General features: G+C 37.8%; 2 protein-coding genes across 2 annotated transcripts in view; one reads left to right on the top strand and one right to left on the bottom strand.

Annotated features, from left to right (window-relative positions):
- LOC103508856 (nephrin) overlaps positions 1 to 2546 on the top strand; it is a 66831-nt gene extending 64285 nt beyond the window's left edge. The window contains exon 15 of the mRNA XM_008473433.3: positions 2116 to 2546. Within this exon, the coding sequence (XP_008471655.2) occupies positions 2116 to 2277 (162 nt within the window). The 3' untranslated portion in view covers positions 2278 to 2546. The remainder of the gene's footprint in view (positions 1 to 2115) is intronic.
- Positions 2547 to 3734: 1188 nt separating this feature from the next.
- LOC103508858 (synaptosomal-associated protein 25-like) overlaps positions 3735 to 13226 on the bottom strand; it is a 75375-nt gene continuing 65883 nt past the window's right edge. The window contains exon 6 of the mRNA XM_026823353.1: positions 3735 to 4119. Within this exon, the coding sequence (XP_026679154.1) occupies positions 4057 to 4119 (63 nt within the window). The 3' untranslated portion in view covers positions 3735 to 4056. The remainder of the gene's footprint in view (positions 4120 to 13226) is intronic.

Below are 13226 nucleotides of genomic sequence, written 5' to 3'. Positions count from 1 at the left end.
GAAGAGAGGAGGATAGGATAGGAGAAAGCCAGCCGTTCCTAGAACAAACTTTATGTGCTTTAGGATACAGTCCGCTTGGGACGAATCGAACCCGCCACTCAGCGCTTACAAGGCAGACGTGCTAGCTTCCAAGCTGAGACCCCTTTCCCCCTTGTGAGTTACATCCGATTTTTTTCCAAACAACACAAAATATACTGTAGGTAATGTAATTTAAATGAGAGTGTTCCCACTACACACGACACGATTTTTTTTTTCACCGAGTGACAAAATGTTCTGTAGACAATGTCATGATACAGTCCGCTTGGGACGAATCGAACCCGCCACTCAGCGCTTACAAGGCAGACGTGCTAGCTTCCAAGCTGAGACCCCTTTCCCCCAACATATCCTGTAGGTAATGTAATTTAAATGAGAGTGTTCCCACTACACACGACACGATTGTTTTCACCGAGCGACACAGAATGTCCTATGGGCAATGCCATTTAAATGAGAGTGTTCCCACGACACGATTTTTTCCCGAACGACAAGTGGGAACGCACTCTAAGACTAACAAAACTACCAACATTAACATTCAAATGCCCGAAAATGAACTCGACACAAAGGGTATTATTGGTATGCCAGTAGGTATTACGAGGTGGGAACGGACTCTAAGACTAACAAAACTACCAACATTAACATTCAAATGCCCGAAAATGAACTCGACACAAAGGGTATTATTGGTAAGCCAGTAGGTATTATAATTTCATAATACCCATTACCATTTAAGAGAGGGACTTTATTGAAGAAATTTTGAAATTCCATTCAGATATTATGACAGTATGAACTCATGAAGAGCATAGTCTGCGGTGTAATAGTCAACTTGTATGGAAATGGAGAGAGAGAGAAAAAGATAGGGAGGGAGGGAGAGAGGGTGAGAGCAGAGAGAGAGAGAGAGGAGTCCCTCTGGCTCTGGTGGGGAGATTGATAAATGGATTCCCTCGTAGTCTCGTACCGACGGCATTTGTTTCGTTCTGAGGTTTGGACTGCTGGAGATCTAATGAATGTACAGAAAGGTAGACCGATGTGGGGGAACTTTTTCGGTGGGTTAAAGTTAAAGGGACTTTCTGTTTCATCCGAGCATAAACTGGACGTGGAAGGGGTCCATATATTGTTGGGGAAAGGTACTTATGAACTAGAATAAACTTGTATGTAGGTAGTAGGTATATTAATTAGGAGTTAGTCTAATTTATACCTAGTCTGGTGGTAATACGCTTAATAATTGTCATGGGAAAGGTCCTGGTGTTCAATACCCCATTATCGATCAAGAAAAAGAAGAAGAAAAAAAAAGCACTTTTTTTAACTTACCCTCTTATGTTTCATTAATTTTCAGTGAAACCACTAAAGGTGGAAATCCTCGGCAATCAGAACCCCCTATCAGCGGACCGCACCTACAAGCTGGAGTGTCAGTCCATAGGTTCGAGACCCGCCGCCAAAATAACTTGGTGGCTAAACACCAAGCAGCTTTATAATCACACTCAGACGGTGAGTATCTCCTAAATTCTTCTGTGGCAAAGCTTTTCACAACTTTTGTGGATATCACAACATTACTAAAGAAAAGAAACACACTACCATCACGTCACGTGAACTCAAGTCACGTGATAGTAGTGTGGCTGTCCTGAACGAAATTACCTACAATATTATAGGAAAACTTTTAACTACATCTTTCGACATGTGGATGCGGTGCGGTGGTGGTACCGAATTTGCTGTTGAATACTGATCTCAGGACAACTTTCAGTACCTATATCAATCGTGTCGACAAGGTAAGTTATAGAGTCAGAGTGTGCAGGCTCGTATAGAACCTACCCAGAACATCCTTTGTCAAAGGATGTTCAAAAAAGAGTCATATAGTTTTTTAGGAAGTTTCATACGAGAAACCGTAACTGCTAAGGTCTTATCGTTACGAAATCGAACAGAGAGGGAAGACAGGATAGCAGAAAGCCAGCTGTTCTGAGAAAAAACATTATGCCTACGGGATAAAATCTGCCCCGGGTGGGTATCGAAATCGCGACCTAGGGTTTAGATTGTTTCTTTACTAGATGTACATATATTACAAGTATTTGATTTATTATCGCCCCACAGGAGGTTACCTACGCGGAACTTTATCTGACTCGACCCAACACCGAAGACTCAGTGACCCCCGCTCTCTACGCTCAACTAGACTGCAAGAAGTCTCCCTCGGTACGCGAGATTGTGACCGTGCGAACGCCTTTGATGTCGAACGGTCAAGAAAGTTGCGTCTAGCGAGGCTCGAACCCAGAGCCCCCGAGTGAACCCAAAGTCTGACTTACTAGAAGCGAAATAATCGGAGTAGGAAGAATTCTGATGGTCCCTACTTTCCAGGATCCCCGACGGGAATTGAGCGTACCACAGGGTGAAATTTTTTCACCTTTTCTTCTTTTTTTACCGTTTTATACTCTCTTATCGAAACATTTTAATCAAACTTTATTTACCAAAAGTAGGTCCCTATATTATTGATACACATTTAATTTACCTAAAGAGATGAAGTTTAATCAGTGCGTTATAAAGTGTGTATACTCGAATATTTTGCTCGAAATACAAGTTTCTGAGTATACTCTATGACAATGATTCTCAACCTTTTTGTTTGACGACACCCTCTAGGCCACAAGTCGTATCCATGAACATAGAGAGTTCGTGACCCTTGAGTTGAGAATCACTGCTCTATGACATAGCTCCTGATAGTAACTTGCAAACCATAGCATACAAGTTACGAAACAGTTAATAATTCAAAATATGCTAAATATTTTTGTAGTATTTTAAATAGGTAACCTATCAAATAGGAGATTATACGTTGAAAATAAAATGACTGAGTAATGAAATAAATAAACGAAAGGAAATAAAAATGAGATTTTAGTTAGAGAATAAAAATGTACGTATTTAAAGTAAAATTAAATAATATTAATGTAAAAAAAGTAATGAAGGGAGAAACGGCTAGAGGTGTGTTGTCTTATGGATACAAGTGCTTAGGAGAGTAAAATCAGAATTCTAAGCTGACACCGTTGAAATTCCTATCATGAATTTACAACATGGAAAATAAAATTGATACAATGATAACAACTAACCTAAATTCATTAAATGGACTAAAATTAACCAATTAAATAACAAAGAAATAATAAGGCTACACTCGAAAATATAAGGCAACTTTACAACGCGAACTATTTTCACAGACATTTTTGAAACCAGATTTTTTTTTTCCTTTAAAAATCATGATGTTGAGCACTCGGTAGGTATTTGAGAGATATGTTTGCAATCTGTTCTAAATAGTGACCAAAAACAATATAAGAGGCCATTTTTAATTACAGTGAGAAAACAAGTCAACTGAGAACAACTAAGATATATTGAAAGAGAAACGTTCAAGATGGCAAATATTGGTTACAGTACGACTATCCGTGTCACCAAGGTATTTGAAAAACTCCAAATAAGCATTCTATGACTATATTATACACGTATATTATTATTTAAATGCAAATGTCTATGAAAATGTGCAAAGTAACGAATTATTGCTTTTAAGTTTGGATTTCGAAATTCAATTTAGTCTGAAACGTACCTAAGTGGACCGTTTTTTGGCGGTTTTCAGCTATACCGACTAAACGGTTAGAGATATTGTAAAAGTAAATATAGAACATAAAAACAAGCATCATTAAATAGGATAAGGAAAGTCGTGTGATGTTCACACCAGATTTTTTTTTTAAGGATACACATCGGGATTGTTACTTCCCCTCCCCTACCTTATACCTCCATGCACTCAACTCCTTTTGGGCATAGGGAGTTGATCTGACTCATTGACTGTGTAGTCCATTGAAAATAATAGTCTTTTTTTATGACTCACTCACTCTTTACATATCTCCACCAGGACATAGGAAACGCCATAAAAACTATAAGGAGTAAAATACAAAAACTAGGTATTTCATAAAACAATTAAAAAAAAAAAAAAAAAATGTCTATAATATACGTTTCGGTTGGCATCTTGTATATGTTTGTGAAGAGCTGGGAGCAGCCATCTTATTTCAGCAACTCGTGGGCCCTCTGGTTGGCTACAGCTATTCTGGTTTCGTTTGATTCTCCCTGGAAAAGAAACAACGTGGAATCCAAATTAGATATATCAAATTTGATATAATGTAAAATTTGAAAAATACTCTGGTTAAGAAGGACCAAAAAAGAGAAAAAGTGGAAGCTGTAGAATAGAGATGTGTACAGAGTGATTGTGATATTAAGAACTATTCTTTTCAGGGGACTAATCAGTTAATCGCATCTTAAAACATGTAACTCGATCTTCAGGGAGTTAGGATCCAACACATTAACTGAGTAATCCACTGAAGAGAGAAGTTATTTTTTTTACAACTCACTAACTCTTTGCACATATCTACAGTATAAGTATGACATAAATATTGTAAACCGTAGGTATATCTACAATAATCTACATTGTAGACTGTTTTATTTTCTCTTTCACTGGTTGAGATGTTCTTCATTTGAAGAAGCCAAGAAAGGGAGAGTATTTACCAACCCTACATACACGCATTTTTTTCTGCACTGTAAAGGTGGATTTCCACCAACGCGATTTTTGCCGCGCGACAGAGTCGCGCGATAAAAATCGCATAGTGGAAACGTGTTGCGCGACACGAAAAAAAGTCGTGCGACCATGCGACTTCTATCCGATGAAAGTCGGTCCGGATCAAAGGAATGTCGCGTAGCAATGCCAGTGGAAACGTGTCGCGCGACTCTTCATTCCTATGATTACCTCGTGTAGACTATTATGTCGACTTGTAAAGGATATAATAGCCCCAGGAAACAGCCCTGTCATGGTAATTGTTTCCGATGGAACTACGAATGTGTTGGGATAATGTGTTGTCACAAAGCCCGGGGAAATAGCTCCCAACTCTCCCAAATATGAATGTGTTGGGATATTACATCCCTAGGCTGGCCCTCTAGTTCTATCACACTTCAAACTTGTATAACTTTACATACATTCCTATCTGGGGGAATGCATTCCCCCAGATGTGTTGGATATAGCAAAACATGAGGACAGAGCTCCCACCCCAACCAAATATCTACGAATGTGTGGCAGATCACAAAAGGGGGAAAACACCCCCTTTTAAGAAACGGGTGTCCTGCCCAGATGTGTTGGATATAGCAAAACATGAGGACATAGCTCCCACCCCAACCAAATATCTACGAATGTGTGGCAGATCACAAAAGGGGAAAAACATCCCCTTTTAAGAAACGGGTGTCCTAATGGCATATCTATTTAAAGGTCAAGGTAATGTTCGCTTGTCTAATTGTATGCTTTGACATAATAAATAATTGAATATCGATTATGATAGCATAGGTATAATATTTTAGTCATATTTTCCTCGTAAAATCAATTGAATTTAGATATCCTTAAGATAGATAACTCCATATTTCAATTCCAAAATAGGACTTGTCAGGTGTGTATATGTCACTGTGTCATAGCAAACCCATCCCGCAGTCATTGCTTAGGACCTTAGGTCATCGATTCATTTATTGAGACAAAGAAGTCCGTGTCATTAATCATGAAGGTGTTTCAAGAAACGAGAAGAATATTTTGTCGGAAACAGAAAGGGAGAAGACAGAGAATACGACGAACAGGGAACCTTAGGTCATCGATTCATTTATTGAGACAAAGAAGTCCGTGTCATTAATCACGAAGGTGTTTCAAGAAACGAGAAGAATATTTTGTCAGAAACAGAAAGGGAGAAGACAGAGAATACGACGAACAAGGAGTAGATCATGCAAGTTTGCCTAATCATACACATAGAAGGAGCGTATGTACATAAACAAATACATAGAAGTAGCGTATGTACATAAGTAATACCGTGTAGAAACATAGAACTTTGTTTTGAACAGCGGTTTCTAATATATCTAGAATCTAGATACACGAATAATTACATAGGTATGCGTATATTTGTTTCATAGCTGATGTAATTATACGTTTTCGTAACAGCTGCAATATATCAGGATGGAATGTCTTGTAGAGTGCGGAAAGAAGTATGAAAGGAATTCCTCGCTGCTAATATTTGCTTCCTTCATTATAAAGACCCGTTAGCAAGCTCGGCTGTTAACAAATTAAGGCTCTTTTGATGTACATAGAAGGCTTTTTTTCTCAAATATTTGTGAACATTTCCCAGATTTGGTAACAGACAAGTTTGCAAACAGGCCTAAAATGAAAGCAAACAGCACCCAATTCCAATGATATGCAGCGTAGAATGCATTAGACTGCGAGAGCAAAGGGACTTTTCAGTCCTATGCTGATAGTATAAACAAGGTATGTATAGTCTATTCAATTCTAGAATAAAAAAGTTCATGTTTAGGAACCACTGTCCAGTAAACAAAAGTTGACAACAACACCGCAAACATTGGCAATACATTTTACAGAAGCAAAGAAAAAGCAAGTCTTTTGTTACAATTGAGAAAATGACTCTTTTGTACACTAATACAAAGCGACTCTTTGGTACACCATTACATCATTGTAGTACGAATAAATTAAGATGATTTTAGAGGAGACCCATTTGAAGACAGTATTGAGTCATGTTATTGGGAGTGTGACGATCGATTAATATGGAAATTTAGGAGTTTGACGCAAAAACGTCTGAGGCATATGCCAGAAGAATTATACATATAGGTTACAAGATGTTTTTGCGTTAAACCCCTCAATAACAAATGAACCATTTCCTTAATTAGTGTCCTCAATGACACATGATCAAGATACCTTGTAATATGTGACAATATATGTATTTAGATCAGCGGTTAAATTTATCCCAGCAGCGCAGCGGTAAGATTTTACCTTGCAAAATCAGATACCTTGCGGGCATATTTAAACCGATAGCAAAACTTTACCTTGCGATTCATTAGGCGGAAATCAGATACCTTGCGGGCATATCTAGACCGGTAGCGAAACTTTACCCTGCGGTTCATATGCGGTACAACTTTAGCTCGCGGTTCATTAAACAAATATCAGATATCTTGCGGACATATCTGCACCGGTAGCGAAACTTTACCTTGCGGTTTATCCTGTCGATCTGTCGGTTCTGGTTCTCGAGTTCGGAGCCCATGTCGATGGCCATGTTTCTCAGGTTCCCGATCATCGTGTTCACTTGGCCCATGTTCTCCTCCATTTCGTTTTCCCGGGCGTCGTTCGTGATCTTGCCGATGTAGCCGGCCTGCGGCCCGAGGCCGTTGCGATCATCCATGACCCGCTGTGGCTGATTGTTGACGACTTTGCCGTCGTCGTTTCCCTTCCACGTGCCTTCGTCTTCTTTGAAAGAGGCAGACCTGGGGACGAAGGGGTGAGAAAGGGTTAACAAGAATCGAAAATTATACTTCCTATTTCCTATTATTACACAAAAGCCCCGTTCCCACATGTCGTTCGGGGGAAAAATGTGTCGTATGTAGTGGGAGCACTCTCTTTTAAATTACATTGCCTACAGGAAGGAAAAAAAAAAACGGATAAAACTCATAAGTGGGAACGGGCCTTAAGTAATAGAAGACCTTCACTTTGTAAGTAGAAACTATGGGAATCGTTAAAAAAAAAGAAGGTAATATCCATTTGAGGGTTCCCTGAGTCCAAAAAAGCGAATTTTAGCCCATATGTTTTTCTAATCGAGCCGCATAGGCCACTTCGTTTACTGCACCAACTTTTTCATCATTATATACATACATATGTTACAACCTCGTTGCGATCATCCATGACCCGCTGTGGCTGATTGTTGACGACTTTGCCGTCGTCGTTTCCCTTCCACGTGCCTTCGTCTTCTTTGAACGAGGCAGACCTGGGGACGAAGGGGTGAGAAAGGGTTAACAAGAATCGAAAATTATACTTCCTATTACACAAAAGCCCCGTTCCCACATGTCGTTCGGTTTTTATTTTTGAGAAATTCCCTCATTTGAAGCAATCCTATGCACCAGTTTGACCCTACAGTGGGTAAGTAAATAATAAAGTTCTGTATTATACGTGTTAAATCAAGAATTGAGAAAGATAGGTAACTTCTTGTGGGTGTGTGTAAAGATGTGGTAGTGAGGGTCAATAAATATGGTCAGCGTACCAGGGACTTATTTAAGCAAGTCGTGCGCTCGCTCGTTAGCGACTGCTATTCTGGTTTCGTTGGATTCGCCCTGGAAAATGTACAAGAAGAAGAGAGGTTTGTTGGGATTTGTGAGACATGTAAATAGTGCGTTATTAGAATACGTATTTCGTGTGCAAATGTTTTATGGTATCTGAGAGCAATAGATATCATTTCTCAAATAAAGGTTAAAGATACCATTTAGGAGAAGTATTGTTAATTAAATTCATATTAGACACCCAAAATAGATAATTAGGAATAAACTTGCTTACCTTATTTTATATCCCCAAGAATTCAAGTCATATAAAATAAAGTAAGAGAGAGGTTTGTTGGGATTTGTGAGACATGTAAATAGTGCGTTAATAGAATACGTATTTCGTGTGCAAATGTTTTATGGTATCTGAGAGCAATAGATATCATTTCTCAAATAAAGTTTAAAGATACCATTTAGGAGAAGTATTGTTAATTAAATTCATATTAGACACCCAAAATAGATAATTAGGTACTTGCTTACCTTATTTTATATCCCCAAGAATTCAAGTCATATAAAATAAAGTAAGCAATTAATTATCATTTAGGAGGCTAAAATTGAGAAATCATATCTTTATAAGAGAACCTAAGTAATAATTGTTTGTTGTTTGCAAAAGCAAAAAAAAATTGGTTACTAGGCAAGAGAATTAGAGAACCTAAAAGGACATGTATGATTGTATGATTGACGTGTTTAGTAGAGAAATGAGTTTTATATTTCACTTGAACCTCATGAAACGTATACCTTTAATTCAAGGAATTATTCGTGAACCGTAGTAATCAATAAATAATAATTATTGTATACAGATAAAAAATACAGTGGAACCTCGATAAGAGATAACTCGATAAGAAATAAAACTCGATAGTAAATAGAAATTGCGTGTTCCCTTCCGATGAAAATAGGAAACCTTGATAGTAAATAAAAAAAACTATAGGTAAGAAATAACTTTTTTCTCGGGGCTCAGGATGTATGTAAATAATTATGGCCCCCTGAAAATAAGGGGAAAGATGACACATTTAGGACGCCATTATGTACCACCTGGGCGTCAAAAAGTAGAAAAACAAACCCTAATATTAGTAACTAAGGACAACAGTTATTATTTTCAAACAAGAAGAAAACAAACCAAGTCACCCCTATCTATTCTAGACTTGCATGTTAGAAACAACTTTAGTCACGGAAAAACTTGACAATGGGAAGAAGTTTGTATTTTTCGTAGAAATTTGTAAAGGGTCTATCAGAGGGAGAGAAGAGAGAACATAGAACAAAAATTGACCGAATACATTACTTTCCTTATTATAGATTGAAGAAAGAAAAAACGGATCTGGAGGTTGACGGTTTGAGTCCAAGTCAAGTTAGACAATTTATCGAGATATATTTGACTGCGGGAGTAAAGGAGCCTATCTATTCTAGACTTGCATGTTGGAAACAACTTTAGTCACGGAAAAACTTGACAATGGGAAGAAGTTTGTATTTTTCGTAGAAATATGTAAAGGGTCTATCAGAGGGAGAGAAAAGAGAACGTAGAACAAAAATTGACCGACACACATTACTTTCCTTATTATAGATTGAAGAAAGAAAAAACGGATCTGGAGGTTGGTGGTTTGAGTCCAAGTCAAGTTAGACAATTTATCGAGATATATTTGACTGCGGGAGTAAAGGAACTTATCAGTCTCGTTCTGGCAGTATAAGCAGGGTATATTCTATTCTTGTATATTAAAATCGGAGAAGGACATTTATATTTATATTGAGCTTATTCCTATACTTGGGTTTTACATGAATGAAGAAGTAAGTATTTTTTATAAGTAAAAAAAAAGGACATTTTTGTGCTTAACACAAACAAAAGTTTCTTTTTTACTTTCCACGTTATAAAACATTCCTCTGACGAACCCCGTATAAGGGGATAGCTCATCACGCAACAAGCTAAGTTCCCTCTGCTTCGCCTACTGATAGTTACCAGACATTTCACATTTCAGTGACGGACAAAATAACACCTAGCTAGGAACACCAAAATAGCCCGCTTCGCCTACTGATAGTTACCAGACATTTCACATTTCAGTGACGGACAAAATAACACCTAGCTAGGAACACCAAAATAGCCCCCAGATCATTATCTTTCCAATTTTGCATGTGAAAAACAATGTAGCCATGGAATTGTCTGTGAAACATGAGCTTTTCCACGGTGGATATCACACCAAGCTTGGTTAGATGGGATTTTGTTTTCCACGATTTCAGAGGCGTAAGTAGGAACAAGCCTGGTTGGAACCGGGATGAAGATTATGTCTCAGCATTCTCTGCTGCTAAACCTCCATCAACTAAGCTCTTTAAGCTACACTGTGGGGACATGGGAACTAAATGGAGCATGATGAATTGAATCATGCTTCAAAACCATCTCACTAGACGGACGGTCAACATGAGCCAACATGCAGCATATTTCAAAGGCCAGCCACAGGTAGACCTGACAGGTACACCTGATCAGGTCCGCCTATCAGGTCTACCTGATGAGCCCACACAGTAGACCTGACAGGTACGGCTTAAAAGGCCCGCCTGTCAGGTGGCTGGCCCAAATTTTTGCATTAGATTGATATGGTCTTGGAGCAAGCTACATGTAGTCTTGAAGCAAGGTTCACTGCAGCATGCTTCATATTATCTCACTGTAATTACACCTTATAAAGCTTCCCTCAGCTACGCCACTCATCAACACGTTTTCCACCATCATTTATTACCTCGCCTTTATTACCCTGGGCTTTTCGTCTTCAGTACAACAGCTCCTATGATTACCTCGTGTAGACTATTATGTCGACTTGTAAAGGATATAATAGCCCCAGGAAACAGCCCTGTCATGGTAATTGTTTCCGATGGAACTACGAATGTGTTGGGATAATATGTTGACATAAAGCCCGGGGAAATAGCTCCCAACTCTCCCAATGTGTAGGGATATCACATCCATAGGCTGGCCCTCTAGTTCTATCACACTTCAAACTTGTATAACTTTACATACATTCCTATCTGGGGGAATGCATTCCCCCAGATGTGTTGGATATAGCAAAACATGAGGACATAGCTCCCACCCCAACCAAATATCTACGAATGTGTGGCAGATCACAAAAGGGGGAAAACACCCCCTTTTAAGAAACGGGTGTCCTGATGGCATATCTATTTAAAGGTCAAGGTAATGTTCGCTTGTCTAATTGTATGCTTTGACATAATAAATAATTGAATATCGATTATGATAGCATAGGTATAATATTTTAGTCATATTTTCCTCGTAAAATCAATTGAATTTTCCCGGCGAAATATTATCCAGATAAAATACAGGAACACTAAGAGGGTTTCTTCCTAAATATAGGAAGTCTTTCGAAAATGCTAACAACTACTATAAATAAAACTAGTTGGCCTACTAAAGAGTAAATAAACCACATGGTGGAACGGTTTGCTTAAAAAAAAAAAAAAATCTAAACCATAAAAAAAATCTGGTTAAGTTGAAGAGCGTCTTAGAGCTTTAACTTTTAGCCAATGACATGGTCGTTTACCCTGGTTCTGAGTTAGTGTTAGATTGAACTGATGAACTATTGGTAGATTAGTGACACTTGACTTTAGTTTTATTTTATTTTACACTGAATTAGATATTGGCAGTGACATTAACCACACCCTCGATCAAAATTTATTTCATTTATCATAAGGGGAGGATTTCTGAAAACGAAGTTTGATTAATTTTTCCAATAATTCTATTGAACTTGTTTGGCTTTTTAGAATTTACTGTATTGAATAATTTCTACCTATTGAATTGTTACGAGGTGATAGCCACGTTGTCTGACTCAATTCAGAGTCCGTCAGAGGTCCAATATTTATACAAATAACTTAATGAGGAGTCTTCATCAAAGGCAATCATTGTTTATTGCATAAGACCATTTGATTGTTGACAGAAACATTATCAGTTAGTGAACTTAGTTTTTTTTTTTTTTGCTAATGTATTTTTTGTCGATCTCGGGACCTTCTCACTGCAAGCGCCAATTATGAACTCCTATTAAATACTTACTTCAGCTTGACAATATATAGGTGGTAGGTGAGCCTCAATATACTTCATTATCCTGCCGAAATACTACTCATGTAGGAACGCTAAGGTTTATTACTGCCATCTATTTTGTCTTTATTTTGGACAATTCCGACAGCTACTGCTAATAAAACTAACTCGATTAATAAAACGACTAAAGCCCCCATCACTGAACGGTTTGATTTATAAAAGATTTAAAAAAAATCCAAATGCAACCTTACTGTTTATTATTGTTAAATTTACTATATAGATTTTTTGATGTTATTTTCAAATGGCTCAAAGTTGCTGTTAATGGGAGGTTAGAGGCTAGTTTGTTCACTGTGAATGTAACTCACTGATATAGTTTCTGGTTTTATTGAATTAAATGCACATATTTTTATTATCTCACTCCACTTGTCGTGTTTGGATTGTAGGGTATAAATATTTCTAAAAACGAAGTTTGATTAAGTTTTTCAATAGCTGTATTGAACTTATTTATCTTGGAGGGTTTGAGCACCCATCCGGTCCGAACTTAATTTTTTAGAATCTTGTGTATTAAATAATTCCCAGCTGTTGGAAAGTTAGGAGGTAATCCACGTTAGCTGACACACACTGTAATGGTGAGTCTGCAAGAGATTCAATTATATAAATATTCGAGTACCAAGATTTCGTCAAAGGAAAACATTGTTTGATTTATAATATTAATATCATTTGATTTTTTACGAAAACATTATAGATTAGGCAGAAACATTAGCTTACTCATTCATGCGTCAGTATTTTTCTTTTGGCTAATGACAATGAGTTAGATTTTGGAGGTAAAGCTGTGTCCACACAGTCGACGGCCGTCGATCGATGTCGACTGAAACCGTCCACACTGCCTCGACAACATAGATTCATCTCGACTATGTTTGGACATTGGACACACCTTAAGAAACAGGTCAAATGGACACCAGAACTTACTTTTGGTTGCACCAGGGTGAGTTCGTTAGAGTCTTTTGTGGGTGCTCTTACCCATAGAAGACATAAGACTTACCAT

This window comes from Diaphorina citri, unplaced genomic scaffold, assembly GCF_000475195.1.
Source record: "Diaphorina citri unplaced genomic scaffold, Diaci psyllid genome assembly version 1.1 scaffold441, whole genome shotgun sequence".
Classification (NCBI taxonomy): domain Eukaryota; kingdom Metazoa; phylum Arthropoda; class Insecta; order Hemiptera; family Psyllidae; genus Diaphorina; species Diaphorina citri.
Note: the sequence above shows the minus strand (reverse complement) of the source record. Positions and strands in the feature narration are given on the sequence as shown.